Raw genomic sequence first — 20,336 nt, 5'->3', positions numbered from 1 at the left:
AAAGCATATAAACAACAAGTATCACTACATTCAAAAGTTGGTGCAGGATGGTGTGTTGCAACTACGGTAATCTCCACTGATGAACAGGTAGCTGACATCTTGACAAAATCTCTTCCTAATAAGAAGCTTGTATATTTGACAGACAAACTTGGATTAGTTGACATATCCTCCCTAATTGAGAGGGAGAGATACACACATCATTCTTGTCTTCACTTGGGAAGAAAGAATGGAGGATTGGGTAAGCCTCTGGCATCTGATACTCTTTGAGGATTGACATAGGGCCTACAAGATAAGAGTAGTCGAAGAAGACCGATATTCTTTGAGGACTAGGAATCCAAGATAAGAATAGTCCTGGAAGGTCATACCCTGTGAACACCCGGACGGGGTATGTACCTTGAGAGACAATGATGAAGGTGTCTATAAATCATTGGTCTCGCCAACATTGTGCTCTAATCTTGTGGAGAGATAGAGTTGTTAGTCAAGGCCTTGCTATGTGACAATGTTGGTTGTTATGATGCTAAACAGATGGGTTACCAATCCAACTCTTCTTATGAGATCTCTTCAGATTGAGAATGTCCATGTACCATTTATGAATACCTCCCTAGTTAAGAGGGAGTGTTGAAAATGTGTAACTAGGTTCCATCTTCATAAATATGAAATGTACATTTTGATTCTTGTATATTGTAAAATGAAAGAAAAATTATTATTATTATTTTTGGAGCATGGGTTTCATGCTCAAGGTCTTTTATTTTAGAGGTCAAGCACCCATTGAGTGCTTCTATGGTTTGTAACTTTGTCCTAGGTCAAGAAGTCAAAAGAGTCATTATCATACTTGAAGATCCCATCGGGCATATTGTATCTTGTAAAAAGAATTATTTTTGTATTTAAAAGTGTCAAAATACCCTTCAAGACCAAGTTGGCCTGCCAACTAAGAAGTCGACCTATTTTGAGGAACTTCATCCACCTTGGAAGCCTATATATAGGAGGGAACTCGACCTCCTAGTGGCACAATCCATTCTCTCATCATGCAAGTGAAGGAGAAGAAGAAAGAGGCTAGCGAAGAAGGATAAGGACAAGGATCAAGTATTTGGGCTATTTTCTCTCTCTCTCTCTCTCTTCACACATGCGAAGAAAGGAAACTAGAGCTTCTACTGTTGGGTTAGGGTTTGCTGTTGCAGGATCAAACTTGGAAAAGGAACAGAAAGAAGGTTGAATTAGGTCATCCTCAAGCTCTAGAAGAAGGAGGAAGTCAAGCAAAGGTCTGAACTTTGAAGTAGTCTTGGAAGCCCTAAATAAGCTCACACGTGTGCAAGCAGCTGCTGTTGGGAGGCCCGAAAATTTCAGATCTGCAATAGAGGTCGGAATTCTGTTGTTGGGGGTCAAAGTTGTGTTGTTGGAAGAGATTTGACTCGGTTTGACTTGGAGGAAAGAAAGCACATCATCAAGGAGGCTGGACTAGGTCTTGGAAGGGTATTGGGCTTGGTCTAGAGGTCTTGGAATTTGTCAATTGAAGAATCTATAAGAAGAGAAGAGATTTACGGGTTTTCCTCTCAGGTGGAGAGGTTTTGGCCCTGGCTTGCAGCCTATATCCTGTGTTCTTGTGTACTATTGTTCTTCTTGTTTTGGTAGTTGTTTGATGATAAGAACAAACATAATAATAAGAGAAGAAGCTAATAAGTAAAAAAGTAAAAAGATATCACAAGCAATTATCAAGTAAAGAGAAATTATCCTGACTATTGCCAAACTCCATGTGGGTCATCTTATTTATGGCAGCTGATATTTTTCTTGGATCCCTCTCATCGAGAGGTGTAGGATTGATCTAAAGATCATCCCATTCCGATAAGTATTTATGAAGATATGAATTTATTTTGATCATGGACAAATTGACAAGTCGGCCAGCAACTTATGTAGGCTCAGAAGCCCAACAGTCATGTCTATTCAACCTCTACATTTTAGTATAAATAGAAGAGGACTTGAAGTCATTTGTCACACACATATACTCTACATGTGATCTCCTCTCCACGTCTTTGGGTTTTGGTGAAGGAGAGACACTAAGAGTATAAGCTGGCCTAGTATGATGCCCTAGCCGCATTATGATGATCTAAGCAGCAAAGGGAGGCACTTATACGCAGTCTAAAGAAGCCCTAATCCGTTGACTAAAGGAGGCCCTAACTGTAGTAGAGAGAGGCCTAATCCACAGCGAGCAGGGCTTAATACGCAGTCAAGGGAGACATCTAAACGCAACCCTAGAAAGGAGACCTAGCCGCTGTCATAATGAAGCCGTAGCTGCAGTAAAGATATTCCCTAGCCGCAGGCTTACGAGGACACCTACACACAGAAAAGAGGAGACTTATAAACAGCATAAATAAGCCTCTATACGTTGTCTCAAAAGGCTCAATCCGCAGATGAGAGGAGGGCTAATATAGGCCCTAAATGAAGGCCTGAAGCCGCTATCTATTGACCCTATACACAGCAAGAAAGAGACTCTTTATCCGCAGTCAGAAAGAGGATATATACACAGTCCTAGAGGAGACCTGTTTACGCAGCAAGGAGATATATATGGGACCTTCCATCTGCTGTCTAAGGAAGCTCTAAAAGAGCCCTTGCCACAGGTCTGAAAGTCACCTAATTTATACACTGTTTGGTCACAATCCAAGAGGTTTATATGCAGCAAGAAAAGGCACTCACACGCAGCAAAGGGGAGGCTTCTATACATAGCAATTGAGGGTACCTTAAGACGCTGTAAGGAAAGACAGCAAAAAGTAATCATATCACAGCTTAGAGGATATGTCCTTATGCCTCATTGTTGTAGGTGACAGCGTGACTCGTTTGAGATCTGTTCTAGGCATGTTGACATTGTTCTTGAGGGGCAGTACAATGAAGAAATACCCTAACCAGTCACCACGTTATGCATCAAGTGACTGTGTCTGGTGCAGCCTCAAAGAGAAGGTAAATCAAGTCTGTCTAAGAAGATCTCTCAGGAGAAGATTGGAAGACATTGCTGTTCAAGGATAAAGATAGCTGGGTACTGTGTGTAGACCTTACTTGCTGCTGGGCTAGGCCACAGGCCATAGCCAGCAGCATAGATTGTGTTAAGGGTTGCACAAATCAGTCTTGCAAGTATGGCAGTACTGAAACCTCAACTTGGATCATGACTGTATCAAGGATGAGAACTGAAGTTTGATGCACCAGCTCATATAGCAGTGACAGCTAGTACTGCAGGAAAAGGACAGCATTCTGGAAGATGCAGCATGATTGGATGCAGCATGGTTGGATGCAGTATGGTGATGGGATCACCTTGAAGAAATATGTCATAACCTAAGTTTAGATCTGCAGTCCTTGTCATCAGATCTGCAACCTCATTATGTCATCTTCATGGTGAAGATCTCTGCTCTTATCTTGTCAAGTCAAAGTGTTGACTTCTGATGTATATGTACTATCTCTCTCTCTGTTGAACTATTGAAGAACATAGAAGAAGAATTTATCAAGGGTTTCCCCACATTGGGGTTTGTACCTGGCTAGCGCCATATCTTGTGTCCTCTTGTCTTGGCTTGTCTTCTGTGATTTATGTTTATGTTCTACCTGCAGTTTACTTTAATGCTGATGTGATTGCTAATCTGGAAAAGATCTTGAGCTAACTGCGAAAATTGAAATAAATTGCTCTAAGCATAGAACTACCTAAAATTAACACTTCTACACCCACTTTGAGGGTTGCTTGGCAAGGAGTGAAAGGAAAATTGAAGATTCTTGGAGCTAAAGCATGAATTTGGAAGGCTCTTGCACTCATCTTGAGAGTTATTTAGATGGCCTTTATGTCTGCTTTGGAGGACGCTTTTGGACCACTACTAATTGATTTGGTCGAGTGTCCACCATTTGGGGCTGTGTGCCCGAATTGAGAAGGTTTTGGGCAACAAATTGGAAGATTTGTGGAGCAAGTCTTGCAGTTGAAGGGCCTTTGGGTGCTGGACGTTACACTAGTGCCCATTCCTTTCCCTTAATTTGTGGTTAAGGGTCATCTTCTGGGGCCTTGAGCCCATCGTTTTTGTACAGGTGGCATGAATACCCCTTAAAATTGTGTAATTAGGATTAATGTAGAGAGGGCCTTTTGCCACTCCTTAGGCTAAATTAGGGTATTTTAGCCTAGGAAATTATTATTTTATGATGAGGGAAGTTGGGCACCTCCAATATAAATGGAGTTGCACTTGGAAAAAAATTAGAGGTGCACTTCCACTCATTTTATCATGGAGTTTTGGGGGAGAAATTCTCTAGCAATCTAAAATTTCTGTGATTTTTCCTTGTAAGTTTTGGCTTTGGATATTTCAAGTAAGGCAAATTGTCTTGGGGAAGATATGTTTTAAATGGAGGAACTTTCTTTGGATGATAAAGTGATGTTTTATTTTGAGTATTATCTTCTATTTTGCATGAAATTATTGAAATTTGGGTTTGTCACGTGCCATATTAAAAATTGCAACATCTTTTTATGAACTCTAATTTATGGTTATGCAAAATTTGTCTCCAAGTATCCATCAAGGAAACTATTTTTAGCAGTCCTTGACCTTAAGTTTCCTACTTTGGAAAGTCGCTAGGGTTAGTTTGAGAAATTATTCCTCTCTTTCCCTCTCCATCCAAAGTCTTCAGCTATTGACTAGCCCCCTTGTCGTAATATGCCCAAAAATTCATTAATGAGTCGAGGCATTGATCCTCCATTCTCCGTCACTTTATAATTTTTTTGTAAATCATTAAATTTGGAGTAGCATGTGTTTGTGAATCTATTTGAGCATTCTCCAAAGCCTACCTTAAGCCATCAATTCTTTAACCTTGCTACATCATCTCACCCAGAGTCATACATTTATTGAAGATTATTCTGGAGTGTAAAATTTTGCAAGCTCTTTAAAGTACCATTTGACCTAGGATCACTTAGTCATCTAACCTCTAAGTCTTGCTGAGGAAGCCTTCCTTGTGGGGATAACATATGCCCACAAAACAACAAGGGAATTTGTTGTTGATGTGACAGTGGTAGTGGATCCAATTGTTGGCAGGATCTAGTGTGGCCTAGCACGAGGGTCGCTAGAAGTTGCAATGACAGGTGCATCTCCGAGTACAACTCCGCATCCAAAACGCCATCATCAAGAAGCTCCATGTCACCTTTCTAGCATTTGTATGGGTGATGTGGCAACCCTAGGCCTTGGCATTCACATCAAAAGGGAGTGTGCCAACGCTCCAAAGTGTCCTAAGTAATCTCCATCATCATCTGGGTTCAGGAACAAGGCAATGTACATCAAGTAGTTATAAGGCTAGCCTGGGGGCTTCCTAGGTCCTCTAGGGAACATCATCAATCAATCTAACGCCCTAACCTCTTGGCTCAGTGTTTCTGGAGGTGTATAAAATTCTATACATCCATGCAAAGTCTCCTCAAGCTCCAACACTAACCTCTAGAGGGGAAATGTTCGGCCTACAATATCATAAATGCTCTTGTAGCTGGGCTAAATGTCCACTTCAATGTGTTGGAAAGGTGTCAAGCCATCCCTTAAGGGACATCCCATGTATCTGTGATAAACCACCTGAAACATAACCTCAATATCAAGTGAGATCAACATCATTAGGCAAAGAAACCATTAAAGCATCATAGTGGATATATTCAATTCTAGGGGCACAAAATACTTCACACAAACCATGCCTTCAAACGTCTTTCTAGCTAATGATTTGTAAGCAAGTTACCACACTTGTGTTTGGGATGATTATGCAATTAGCCCTATTAGGTGTTTCCAACCTCAAAGGGGAGAGACGATTCCTAGCCAAAACCATCAATCCATTAGGTGTATGTGATGTATGTGGTCATGGAGTGGGAAAGGCTTCGAGGAAGATGCCATAGCCATGGTGCCAGCTAAAGGACGTCCAACATCTTGAGCATAATTATGATAAGAGGGAGCAATCATGGAGGCCTAAGCTACCCCTTTCCTCATCTTGCTTTTTACACCCTTCTAGTGCACCTTCTACTTCAATGATTTTTCTTTTCTTTCTTGCATAGCTTGGATGACCCGCTTGCTTTATGCTTTTCCAATACCCCTTAAAGATGTAGCATTTTATTGCCCATCAAGTTTGGGACATTATAAGTTCCTTTGATTAAAGAGGGCATGATATGTTTAGGAAGTGGGTGATGGCCAATGAGGGGGATAGAGCTCGAGCTAGGATTTTTCCCACGTGCTTAGTCCTAGCCATCTTTTGCATTTTTCATTTTGGTTGTAGCCATATATGCTTTTATCTTTCTTTTTGCTGCATCAAACTCTCAAGGCAAAGTTTTTGGGCCCTAACATAGAGTTGTGGATACAGGGTGCCAATACCAGTGTCAAGTGACAATCAACCCAAAGAATGGAAACCTGATAAAATGACAAGTATGGATTACCTTGGGCATGCTATATCAATCAATGTCTGCTATTCGTGCCCCTCTTGGAAAGAAAAGACGTCAGGGAAGATCACAATAGACTAGGGGCAAAGGATAACCTCCCAAGTGAAGTGTGGGAACAATGGTACAACCAAGAGTGGACTAATCATCCAGCTTAACCTGTGATCCATATTAAATGAAAGCACATGATTATAGAAATGGTTAGTGTACCTTTTGATAGATGACCCACCTTCCTTCAAGAAGTATACTAGATGGGAGGAGGAACTGACCGAAGCATGGGTGGAGAGCTTATTCATAAAAAGGGCGCTTATCGATAAAAGATGCTCAATCTTTAGACATGATAGCCTACTCAAACTTTATTTCTACACTAGTAATCTTATGGAAGAGGATATAAGTTCCATTGGATATATCGTTCCATCCTTTGATTTGTTGTTTGTAAAAAAAATTGTAGATGTCAAACGTATATTTCAATATTTATATATATAATGCTCTTGGGGGCTTTTGACAAATAATGATCTGGGCATTCCTGCTCCCGTTTCGCTCCACACTTTGGCAATACCTCTTTCTCTACTATTTCTCCCTCCACGAGGTGTATTGCCACCGCTAATGCCTCTTTCACTTCACTGCACAACCAAGCAAAATAAAGCCACTTGGTTTCTTGGAGAAGAAAATTATCTGCTTTTCATGTGCCCAAGCAAACAATCAATGGCATTTATCCTCCCTTGTGCCTTCCAACTTGCAAAAACGGTCTTGTACCTCTTCCAACATGAAAATAACCCTCTCTGCAATGTGCTCTCCAAAATACAAGCTTGCCACTGCAATCTCCAAATGCAAACAATACACTTCTTAGGGTTTGGCAATGGCTATTTTCCCTAAATGCACTAAAGCAAGGGGTTGGGGGAGTCACCTCTCCAAGCATCCAATGGTTATGGGGAGACATCGTGACCCCCTACATCACATCTTAGTAGGCATGTCTTTTTCTAATTTTCTGTTGTTTTTAGTATGGGAGTTGTCGCTTCAGGAGGTGGTCCCCACTGCAGGTCTCACCTCCTGATCTGTGGGAACAGCAGTGACCAACTCCTACGGGATCCTTCCCATAGATCTATTTCCACAGCAAGAAACAGAACTGCTGGAAAACCCAAATAGGAAGCAGATCAGGGCGAGATTGCCAAATCCCGTGATCTGGTGCAGATCCACTGTTGATTCAAGGACCCCATCAGCCACTATGGTATCTGTGATATAAAGCAATGTTTGTCAGTTACAAGTATAATTTCTCACATTGTTGTGCATTACGATGGTTCATCTTCTAGTTGGTCGATGTCAAAGGTCAAGGTCAGTAAGTCAACATTATTGGTTAATGTTGGTTCTAGTTGACGAATCTTGCCATCAATGTCAATGCAAGACAAATCTACCATAACTGTGCACACACTACAACTGTACTGAAACAGATATATTTTAAGTGTGGGGCACTATTGATTAGGTGATTGTCAATGTGGAACAATGAAATGCATAGCATTGGAGAGAAGTAAATTTTCTTAAAACCATTGCAAAGGCAATAATCCAGCACAGTCATACCACTACTGAGGAAGACACTCGTACCACAGAAGGGTAATAAATTGAATTTTAACATCAGGACATTTTCACACCTCGGAAGTCATTCTGCACTAGTCAATATATTAGAATATAATAGAAACCACTTCACACACAAAGATAAAATCTCATTAAATTTTAAATTAAGTATTTTCTATTTTGCAAAGCAGTCTATTTAAGATTTTTGTTGAGGTTTACTTCAAAAAAATTGCCCAAAAATCACCCTGTTGGACAGTATCTTAAAATACCTCCTGCTCTACTTTTGGAAACTTTATTTTCTATATAATCTTCAGAAGCTATTTAAGTTTATTTTAAGAGACGGTGTAGAATGTGCCTAAATCAAATAATTTATACTCTGGAAAAACTTAGGCAAAACACTCATAGTAGATTGGAAGCTGCTCTTGGAATCGGAAAGATTCATTTTGTCAAAATTTCTATTTAAATATACCCGACTGTTGCTAGATTTGTGGAAGACTGAAATGGGGGAACAGAAAAGCATCAAGAAAAAACAACGATCATCCTGCCAAGCAATCTTCTACAGAATTTTGTGTGGGGAAGGGCTCCTGCCCAACAATGAGAGTTCAAGAACATGGGTATCAACAGTTCTTCATCAGTGGTTTCCAATGAAGATCAGCAATGGTCTCAGAGACTATTCAACTTCAGGGTTAGGAGGGGAGATTAGGGAGACTTCCCCGTGAAGAGACTCCAACTACCCTGTGGGGGAACAAATAATTTCCTCACCAAGATTTTCTTCAAGAAAGAAATCTATGATGTCTTGTTGGGCCCAGGCAAATATTTTCTGCAAATGGAGAAGGAGAAATCAGTTTCAAATATGAAATTAATGAGATGCTAAAGGGAGTTAAATAAGAAGGCTTTGAAGGAATTCAAAGAAGTAATGATAAAGTCTGAGTAAGATCATTGTAAAGCTAACTTGGAGAGGCAGAAGGACCAATGGTTTAGGCAGAAGATGCAGCTAGAACTGAGCTGCTTGAGGAAGCGGGTCAAAGAAGTGGAGTCCAAATTTTGAATGAGAATGAAGAAGTGGCAAAACTTGTTCTAGAAATCCTCCATCTGGGCAGTCCACCCTCCTTCGGTTGTGACAAGCACAATAACATCAATAGCGAAGACAAGGGCATGTCAGAGGAATATTGATAAGTTGCCTTTCAAGTTTCTAGTAATTTTATCAGTTGTTATTATTGGACCTAAGGCTATCCTTAGCCCAAACTTGAAACTTGGTTTTGTAATAATTTAATAGATTCGGGTTCCTGTTTTGATCACATTCTGGAACCAAACTGCTTTCTTTGAATGCAATGTTTATCTGTTAATACAAAAACGTTTTCTTTACTAGTGAAAATAATTGGTATGACATAGCAGAAATTTTGACGGATGTTGGTTACATGGCCAATCAGGGGTGTTTCATTCCCCACAAACAAGGTTCCAAACCCAGAGACACGATTCGCCCCTAATGGCCCATCTCACCGATGCAAGCCAGCCTTTCATGTGGTGGGCAACTTTGGTAGAATGGATACACGCTGAAGGGGTTATTTGAAGTGTCCAAGTTTAGTATGCTGGTTGGGGCCGAGTGCAAATCCTGGGCAACTTTGGAGGCATAAGTATATGCTTAAGAGATTCTTTCAAGTGTCTCAAGTATTGTAATCTGGTTGGGCCAGGTGCAAATCATGTGCAACTTTGGCAGAAAGGATTCTTTAGAGTGTCCAAGTGGTGTAAGCTGATTGGGACCGGTTGCAAATCTGGGGCAACGGCAGAATGTATACATACTCAAGGGAATCATTCAAATGTTCAAGTGTTGTAAGCCGGTTGGGACCAGGTGCAAGTCCTGGCAATTTTGGCAGAATAGATACATGCCAAAGGGATTTTTTCGAGTCTCTAAGTGTTTTAAGCCGGCTACATTCTATTGTATTGTAATGCTCTCAAGATGGGGAATGGTAAATGAATAAGAGCATGCTTGCTGCAGTGCTCGTCGGAAGCATGTTGTCCCATAAATAAATAATTAATTAATAAGAAAACGGAAAGTAGTAAAGACGGCTTGCTGAATATGACTAAATAGGATATAGATGCCAAACCTTTGCCCTGGAAAACACTTTGGGTACATCAGGATAGTCTTCGAGGAGAGACTTGATACGCCCAGGGGTGGCGATCACAACATGGGGTCGCTGCATCAAGGCTTGGGCCTGACTGATCATATCCATCCCACCGATAACGACCGTGCACCGCAGACGCAGAGGTGATCCAATGGCTTTGAATTGTTCGGCCAGCTGAAAAGCCAACTCCCTGGTAGGAGTGATGACCAGGGCGAAAACGCCATATGGATTCTCTGCTAATTTATGCAGTATGGGCAGTGCAAAGGCGGCCGTCTTACCACTGCCAGTCTGGGCCAAACCCATCACGTCTTTTCCTTTGATAATTTGAGGAATACAGTGCTGTTGAACCGGGGTGGGCTTCTTCATCCCTAGCTCCCTGCATACCTGTACAGCCCATTCTGATAAACCCAAATCCTCAAAGCTCTTACCCTCAAAGTCCTTATCGTTTGTTAGTTTGAGCTTGGTCTGTGGAGGGTCTGGATTGGAGAATTTATTCTTCTTGTTTTTCTTCAGTGCCCCTTTGGAGAAAAGGGATGGAACTGCTGCCGTTGGTACCGTTTCTTCCTCTGGTTCCTCCATGTGCATACATAGACAGATATATTCTACTCTTAGACTACTGAAGGAAAATCTTGTCCATGATTATGCTGGTTCCCCCATGTGCATACATAGACATATATATTCTACTCTTAGACTACCGAAGGAAAATTTTGTCCATGATTATACTGGGTGTCGTAGCATCCTGTGCGCTGTGCGCTTTGCGCTTTTCAGTGGATGTACAGAGGCGGGACGAAAATACGTTTGCGATGTTGCAAGGTCGGACACTTGAAAAGTTCGCTTTTCAGGTAATGTGCAGAGATGGAACGAAAATACGTTTGCAAGGTTGCAAGGTCGGACACTTCAAAAATTCTAGGTCATCTTGTTTACTGAAAGATGAATAGATATATAATTTATCTGTTCGCGGGAGGAAATTTTGAAGTGGTATAAACTATTTTAAGATATTAATTTATTGGGTTATTTATTTAATTCTTTTAAATATGAATATGAATATGTTTGTTTTATTGGGGAAATTTTGCAGTGGTATAAACTATTTTAAGATATTAATTTATTGAGTTATTTATGAATATGTTGCTTTATCGAGGAAATTTTGAAGTGGTATAAATTATTTTAAGATATTAATTTATTGGGTCATTTATTTAATTTTTTTAAATGTGAATAGGTTTGTTTTATTCTATTTAATTTTTGGGATCATTTGTATTGTTTGAACCATCTGAGTGAACACTTTACTATTTTAAATTTAAAAATAATAATAATAATAATAATAAATTTTATTAAAATATTAATTTAATTAGTATTAAAATAATATTTATAAAAATAATTATGTTGATAGGTATTTTTTTATTTTGAAATAAGATTTTTAGATTTTTAATTTAATTATTAATAATTATGAATTATTAATAAGTTTTATGATAATTGAGAATATAGATTTGAATTTTAAGGAAGAAATTTTGAAGTGATCTAAACTATATTATGATGTTAATGTGCTAGGTTATTTATTTAATTTTAAGATGTTAATGTATTGGGTTATTTATTTAATTTTAAGATGTTAATGTATTGGTTATTTATTTACTTTTAATATGTTTATTTTATTATATTTAAAATTTAAAAATAAAATATTTTTGAGTGAATTTTATTAAAAAAATTATTTAGTTATTGTTATAATATTATTTGGAAAGATAATTACGTTGATAGGCTTTTCACATTTTGAAAAAGAATTTTTAGATTTTTAATTTAATTATCAATAATTATGAGGTGGATGGCCATGATCTAATTTCTATGAAATATTTTTCATGGTAATTGGGAATATAGATTTGAGATTTACCTCAAACCCTCCTTTTCAATTTAATAAATTTAATTAGCCACCGTATGCCTTCTTTATCAATTGTCCACTAGTACACCACCTATTTTGTAACAACCCTAGTGAAAATTCCATGTAAAATATATATATATACCACTGATGATGGGACACGTATTCCAAGTTGAATGGTGGGCAGGACATCCTAGTGGGTGTTCATTTGGTTGTTTATGGCAAATGAAATTGGCAAAGGCAATGGCTAAGGCATTAAAGGGGCAAAGGGGTTTTGGCACATTTATTTATAAAAATAATGGAAATTAGGAGAAAAGGAAGGTGAAAGGTCACAGGTTGCATGTGAGGAGGAAAATGAAGGAAAATAATGGAAAATGAAGAAAATAGAGGTCTCATTAATAAAAAGGCTTCTAAGGATCAATGGGCAAGGCTTGATCAAATCAGTTTTGGAGCTCTCTTCTACTCCCTCTCTCTCTCACACTCGTGGACACTTAGAGTTTTCTTAGAGCACTTTGGCATTGGAGCAAGAAAGGCAAACAAGGCAAGAGGAAGCAAAGATCAAGCAAGGAAATGCAGGATCAAGCAGCGACAGCATGCTTCATTACAGGTATTGACTTGCATGTGTATTTTCCTTGCTAGATCTGGTATGCATGGTATTGCATGTGGTTCTTTTCTATCATGGCATAGGTTTTTCCAAGTGTGATAGTGTTTTCAGCCTAGCCTTGCCATTTCCGGATAGCCATGGTGTGATGGGGTTCTCATGTTTTAGTTGAGCTAGATTGTCGGATGGTTTTGAAGCTGAGTGACGTGGATCTCTGAAATGATATAATGCATGGCCTAGTAACCCCTAAAGCGGATTGTGGGTTGCAGTAAAGTCAGATTTCGTGTTGCCTCGGATGGCCTCGGAATCCTTGCTGGTGAATGGCAAGATATACGATAAAGCCTAGAGGTGGTTTTCTATTTGTTGGGCCTAGTAATCCCGAGTTTGGGATATGCGGTAAAGCCTGGAGAGTGGGTCTCGGTTTAGGGCCTAGTGATCTAGGTTTGGATTGCAGTAAAGCCTGAGAGACTAGGAGACAGCAAAATTCCTCACGGTGTAGGTGGAGAAATCTGGTGCATCCATGCTTGTTTGGCCTAGCAATCGGGTGGAGATTATGGTAATTCCTATTATGATGTGTTCATTGTGTTGGCCTAGTGATCAAGGATGGATTAGGGTAAAGCCTAGTTTATATTGATGAAGGTGAGGTGGTTTAGCCTCGGAATGCCCTGGTTGAGTTCTTTTGGTTTGAGTCCCACATTCATGCTTGGAATATGGCACGGGGTGAATGGTTGAAGAGAAATTTGGCTCAGCCATTCTATGGTCTGGTGGAGCGTGGTAGTCCCATCTCCGGTTGGTTCATTGCATTGATAAAATGAGAAATTCAGTCCCTTGATTTCCTTGTGCAAATGTACTGATGTATATATGGATTTTGATGGTTTGTATGTTTATGGTATTTTTGTTCTTATTGCGTTGGTTATATGTACATTTTGTGACAACCATTATGTATGGATCTTAACATTTTTTTACTTGTATATGAATGGATAATGTGTCTATGACCTAATAGATGAATATGCAGCAAATGGCGTGAGGGAACAATGGTTTATAGTGATTATCATATAAGCATGAGATCCCTACACTTAATTCTGTTGTTCACACTTATAGGTTACATGTCGATGATATGTTTGATGAAATCTCTATCATGGCTAGTAAGGGTCTGGTTAAGGTCATGTTGAGCTTATTGCTTTTGCATCATTGTTTCCCTATACTTTTATTGATTTCAAGCTTCCATTCCGATCTAAGCAATGGCCTGGGCTCTGGGCCTAAAAAAGTGGCTTAAATCCCGGGGTCACTTGCACAAAACTGGCAAGTTTGGTCCACAGTCGCTTGCATGCAGGCCTATGAGAGCGACTTTGGGTTTCTAGTCGCTCCTTGCCCATAGCATGAGAGCGACTATGGCCTAAGAGGTCCAAAACAACAATGGGACCCAGGGACAGGCTGTCTGAGTGGCTGACTTGTTTCTTGAGGGTTATGTTGATGAGGTTGGATGACTATATGTGATGTTTCATCGATTCCACTTCCTTAAGGTCACATAGGAGGTCGAATTTGATCATAGTAGCCTCTCGTCTCATGTTTACCCCAGTTGGCATGGTTACTTTGGGTAGGCCTGGGAGGAGGGTGTTATAGAGTGGTATCAGAGCATGGTTCAACTCTCGGACTGGATGGGTTGAATGTGTTAGTCACATATGCATGTCATTTGCATGTGTGTCTCTTACACTTATATACTTATTACATTTGCTTGATGTTGGATTAAGGTTGTAGTATGGTTATCATGGAGAATTTGATGTTGATGTCATGAAGAGTATTTGATATGACTATGTGACTCACTATATATGATTTTATGTCGCCTACTTACATCCTTGTATGTTAGGTTACATTCTTGAATATTTTGATTACATGTATCAGTTAGGTAGGTTGATTACAAGAATTGCTCGTTTATGCTCGACTGCATGTGTATGTGTAGTTGGTTAGGCATTGCTTATGCATATTGATGGTTGCATGTGGCAATGTGTACAATGGAGTAATGGTTGTTGTCATGCATGAGGTCATGGTTTGTGTAGTTGATATGGTCATGCATTGATGACTGGACTCTAGCTAGAATGAGGTGTATATGGTTTGGTACTCATATGTTATATGTCTATATGCAGTTGTTATGCATGTATGGTCTTGGTTATAATATGCATGAATAGTAGGTCAAACATGCCTTGTGAAGTCATTGTATGCAATTTAGGTCACCATGGTGCTATTGGTATGTTATGATACTAATGTGTTGAATAAGGTAAAGCAGGAGATGCATATCATCAAAGTGAAGTTGCAACATTGGACCTCGAGGCAAGAGCATGTCGTCATACAGGTTTGTGCGTTGGGCATGCAGGTATGTAGGTTAAGGGTTGTTATATGCATTAGGGTTATATACATTAGACCATGTACATGTCTTTTGATGTTATGGTTACGTACTTGATAGATGATAGTTGATTAACATATGAGTCGGATAGTCAAGAATGATAGTAACATGTGGTTGTAAGCATTGCTATTGTTGGGTAGGTTAGATAACTTGATGATTATGTTATATGATATGTTGACGATGAGTATGTTATAAGATAACTTGTTGTTGTTATATGACAGTTAGCTTGACAATTAAGTTTTATTTTGTTGATGAGCATGGTATATAGCTTATTGTTGTTATGTGTTAATAACTTGATGATTAGGGTTATTTCATTGATATCTCGATTGTGTAATTTGGATTGGTCATATGTGTGATGGTTATGCTCATTGCATTGAAGATCTTGATGTTATATGTATTGTGTTTACCTAATTATACCTACGCAAATGGTTATGGTTGCAATATCAGGTATGAGCTGACATATTTGTGAAATGGTGTCGTACTAATCTAGATCGATCGTACATATGTGATTGTTATGCATGAACGAAAAATGCTTATGAGCTTATGACATGAACATGTTAGTTAGTTACAGTTATGGATATCATGATTTATGTTTGAGTTGATATGTGGTGAAGTTGTATTGTGATAACCTAGATTTATTGTGTAGACAAGATAACCTCTCCTGATATACACTAAGGTATGAGTTTTCTTATGTCGTATATTTGGTGCTTGGTTGTTTGAGTGTTTGGTGCCTAGTTGATTTATTTAACATGGTATGTTTGCAAGTTGGTTGAAGGATTGATGATTTGCATAATACGAGTATGTGTTCCAATGATCTTGTTTTAAGATGATTGTACTAATACATATGTATCGAGACAGTTGATATATACTTGAGTCTAGTAGGTGATAGTTGTAGCATTATGTCTAATAACTCTGAGTTGACTATGGATTATGACATGAGTGTTTGTAAAAGTTTATCTCAAATTGATAGATATGATTGTTTTGATATTTGGAACATGTGGTTGACATGTGTGAGCAGTTGCAGGAAACATATTTGGTATTAGTGTGACAAGGTAATAATTGATGTGGTTATATAACTAATAGTTGGGTGATGTAACAATACATAGTAAGACTCAGTTGCAGTAGGGTAAAGGTAAAAGAAAGGATTTGGGTCAGAATTCCTTTGGCTATGTTTGAAAACCCTAATTCCAAAGAAATGAGTGCTTTGCATACATGAAGTTTTCTTAGCCTTGATTTTGTCTGACCTTATGTGGATGTGTGTTATAGTCATGAACATGTACTTGACAAGTATATTAGCCAGTCTCTAGTTGCAGGAGGATCTATCAAGGGAATTGGAGACCCTTGAGAGATGGCGTGGATACGTTCAGTTGCAAGCAACGTGCTTGGCACAACAAGATAAGGTAATTGTTGTATTGTTATGTTTATTTATAAGGTAATTGTTGCATGGTAAAGAGAGTTTCCCTGGGAACCATGGTTGTTGTTAGTCTTTTTTTTTCCTTTTTTTTTGTGCTTGATTTGCAACTTTATTTATGTCTAGAGTATGGCCATACCATTTCGTTTGCGAAGTCATGTTGTTATTGGTTTTCATGGTCTTCTTCTTGTTGTTGTTTCTATTCTTTCCTTTTATGTTTTGAGTCTCGGGAATTGGTTGGAAAGAGGAAAAGTTGATGGAGCTTGGGGAGAGCTGTGTGGTACCCAAAAAGTAATGTAAGATGAAGCTCGACGTATGAGTAAGCGTAGCAGAAGGTAAGACTATGACAGTCGGTTGGACTGGTTGGGTCCATTGTGGTAAATGGATGATGACAAAATAGTCATAGGAAAGGTAATCAAGAAAAGTTAAAGCAAATGGATTTGAGGTGTAAGATGCCTTGGCTATGTTAGGATTGTTATTCTCAATATTGAACATGTGTTGCATGAATAAAGGAAATTATCTTAACCTTGACCTTATAATATTTGGCAATTTTGTTGTGATCATGATTATGTTGATGTTTATATATGTATACATGTATGCGTGTATGTATTTCATGTCTAACAGGGTGATCATGAATCATGATTATTTTATGCTAATGTTTATATGTACATATGTATGTATGTAATGTATGTATTACATTGACTGACGAGATCATTATTATCTTATGATGTATGTATGTGTACATGTATCTATGTCACCGTCTGACAAGGTCATCAAGAATCATTCTTGTGGAGGAATGATTACTTACGCAGGCAAATGACATGAAGAGGTTCCTTGTCTATGAGGAATCAACTGGGAAGAGTATTCATGACAAACATATGAGGTCAATATCGTGTGAATATGAATTTATATTGTATGTATGTATTATGCCTATGCTTATGTTACGGACAAGTTATACCGAGGGATACATCAACAAACTGAAAGCAGTGTGGTATGCGACATGCTGGGAAAGCATGGATAAGACAGTAGAAGCAAGGTTGTTTGGTAAAGAGTCAGTGTGGTTTTGGATGTGTGGTATGACTGTTGTGCATATGTCGTATATGGTGTACTTGTTGCACCTGTGATGTTGTGTGCATACGATGTGTGTATATTTAGTTTGTGTACATGTTGGATATGCGGTATTGTGTACATAATGTACTGTGTGCATGATGGATATGCGGTGTTGTGTGCATATGGTGTTGTGCACATGTTGGGTACGCAGTGTTGTGTACAGATGATGTTATGTACATGTTGGATATGCAATGTTGTGTACATATGGTGTTCTATGCATGTTGTACATGTGGCGCTATGTACATATGGTGTTGTGTGCATGATTGTTCAAGTGGTGTTGTGTGTGCACGTGGTGATGTGTACATGTTGTAAAAGTGGTGCTATGTACAAGTGGTGTTGTGTACATGTCATGCATGTGGCGTTGTGTATGTATGATGTCGCATACATGTCGTGCGTGTGGTACTGTGTACATGTGGTATTGTGTACACGTTGTACAATGGTGTAGTGTACACATGACGTTGTGTACATGTTATGCAATTGGTGTCGTGTTACATGTGATGTCGTGCACACATTGTGCAGGTGGTTGCAGTGGATAGGTGGTACTGTGTACATGTGGTACATATGGTACTAGTGTAAATGCATGGTGTTGTATGACATGTGTATCTATATGTGTGTGATGCACACTATGTGTATGTGCACATGGTTGAGGAGAAGGCATTGGGTGTTTGTCTAGTGTGGCAACCAATCTAGAGTGTGCATGGAATAAAGACAAAGGTAGAAGCTAAGGATTGATGAAAGGATAAGTATCAACATTTTATTTCAGTTTTATTATGCATGTGATTTATGACTATGGTATATGATAATTATATGAGATCTATGATTCTGGTTTATGATGGTTACATGTGATTTATGATGTTGATCTATGATGGTTGCCTTTTGAGCTAACCATACATGATATGTTTATACATGATATTTTGATCAAACAATTAGTTTGACTTGTTGTGACAGGAAGTGAACAAGATTGCAAGTGTACCTTATTGATGAGTTACCAATGAGGTATGATTTCAGGTTATTTCGATTTATTTGAATATAACGGAAATTATGTGCTTGGAACAGGAATGCATGAACATGATTGGTTGGGTGGTTGAAATCGGTTGTAAGAATTGGTAACAACAACAAAATAAATTGGAACATGCAACAATGTGTTGGTAAAGCACTTCAAGAATGGGGCCATTGTCGAACATTGGTACCCAATTGTGTCCATGATTGCCATGAGCATGCTATGATTGGTATGGTGGTTTTGAGATAGGTATATGCCTTGGTTTTTGTATCTTTTGATGCGATGAAGGCTTGCCAAGGGATGGACTGCCCGGGATGGGACTGCACATAATGAATTGATCGGATTACTCGAGGGACTCTGTAGCAGAGAAGGGAAGGCTGGGGATGGATTCGTTTTGGTCATGAGAATTACCTTATGGAATCAGATGCACATTGGGAGAGCGCCCTGGAACAATGAGCCAATAACTGTTCACTGAGAGGACAAGTGGCATGGGATTGCAACACTAGACATTGGATGTAGCTTTGACTGTGGCAGTAGATTATGGACTTCATGGGAAGGAAGTGAATCCTGGTATCACTTTGAGAGTGGAGGTTTGAGCCTCTGGACTCCCTTGTTGATTGATACGAGCATCGTATTCTCTGATTTACTAGTTTAGCATATGTGTGTATGTGATTATTGTAAATACTATAATGAGTTGTGTTATAAAGCTCCACTATGCGATATGTTGTCATGTTGTCATGATGTTTTGTTTTAGCAAATGGTCATTGTAAATATTGCAACGAGCTATGTTATAAAGCTCCATGGGATGTTTGTTTTGTTTTCAGCGGTCTTATTGGTTATAGGTGTCATTGAACACTAAAGACGACGTTCCCCCAAGGGGGAGGGTTTTGTAACAACCCTGGTGAAAATTCCACGTAAAAATATATAAATACCACGAATGATGGGATATGTATTCCAAGCTTAATGGTGGGTAGGACATCCTAGTGGGTGTTCATTTGGTTGTTTATGGCTAAGGAAATTGGCAAAGGCAATGGTTAAGGAATTACGGGGGAAAAAGGTATTTTGGCACATTTATTTATGAAAACAATGGAAATTACAAGAAAAGGAAGGTGAAAGGTCACAAGTTGCATGTGAGGAGGAAAATAAAGGAAAATAATGGAAAATGAAGAAAATAGAGGCCTCATTAATAAAAAGACTTATGAGGATCAGTGGGCAAGGTTTGATCAGTTCAATTTTGGAGCTCTCTTCTATTATCTCTCTCTCTCACTCTTGGACACTTGGAGTTTTCTTGGAGCACTTTGGCATTGGAGCAAGAAAGGCAAAGAAGGAAGGAGGAAACAAAAATCAAGCAGGGAAAGGCAGGATCAAGCAACTACAACAGGTTCCATTGCAGGTATCGACTTGCATGTGTATTTTCCTTGCTATATCTGGCATGCATGGTATTGCATGTGGTTATTTTCTATCATGGCATGGGTTTTGCCAGGTGTGATAGTGTTTTTAGCCTAGCCTTGCCATTTTTGGATAGCCATGGTGTGATGGGGTTCTCATGTTTTTGCTGAGTTGGATTACCGGATGGTTTCGAAGCTAAGTGAGGTGGATCTCCAAAATGATAGAACACATGGCCTAGTAACCCCTGAACCGCATCGTGGGTTGCACTAAAGTCGAATTTCTTGTTGCCTCAAATGGCCCAGGAATCCTTGCCGGTGAATGGCAGGATATATGGTAAATCCTAGAGGTGATTTGCTCTCCATTGGGCCTCGTAATCTCGAGTTTGGGATATGTAGTAAAGCCTCGAGAGTGGGTCTCGGTTTAGGGCCCAGTGATCCGGGTTTAGATTGCGGTAAATCCTGAGAG

General features: G+C 39.1%; 1 protein-coding gene across 1 annotated transcript in view; it reads right to left on the bottom strand.

The window, feature by feature from the left end:
- The window catches only part of RH36 (RNA helicase 36), a 118,447-nt gene extending 107,415 nt beyond the window's left edge, over nt 1-11,032 (bottom strand). Inside the window, exon 1 of the mRNA XM_089429580.1 lies at nt 10,078-11,032. Within this exon, the coding sequence (XP_089285706.1) occupies nt 10,078-10,680 (603 nt within the window). The 5' untranslated portion in view covers nt 10,681-11,032. The remainder of the gene's footprint in view (nt 1-10,077) is intronic.
- Between the last annotated feature and the right edge of the window lie 9,304 nt (nt 11,033-20,336).

The sequence above is a fragment of the Pinus tabuliformis genome, chromosome 6 (genome assembly GCF_031772625.1).
Source record: "Pinus tabuliformis cultivar Carrire ecotype Pingquan chromosome 6, CPIR1, whole genome shotgun sequence".
Taxonomy (NCBI): Eukaryota; Viridiplantae; Streptophyta; class Pinopsida; order Pinales; family Pinaceae; genus Pinus; species Pinus tabuliformis.
This window is presented reverse-complemented; position numbering and strand designations above follow the sequence as displayed.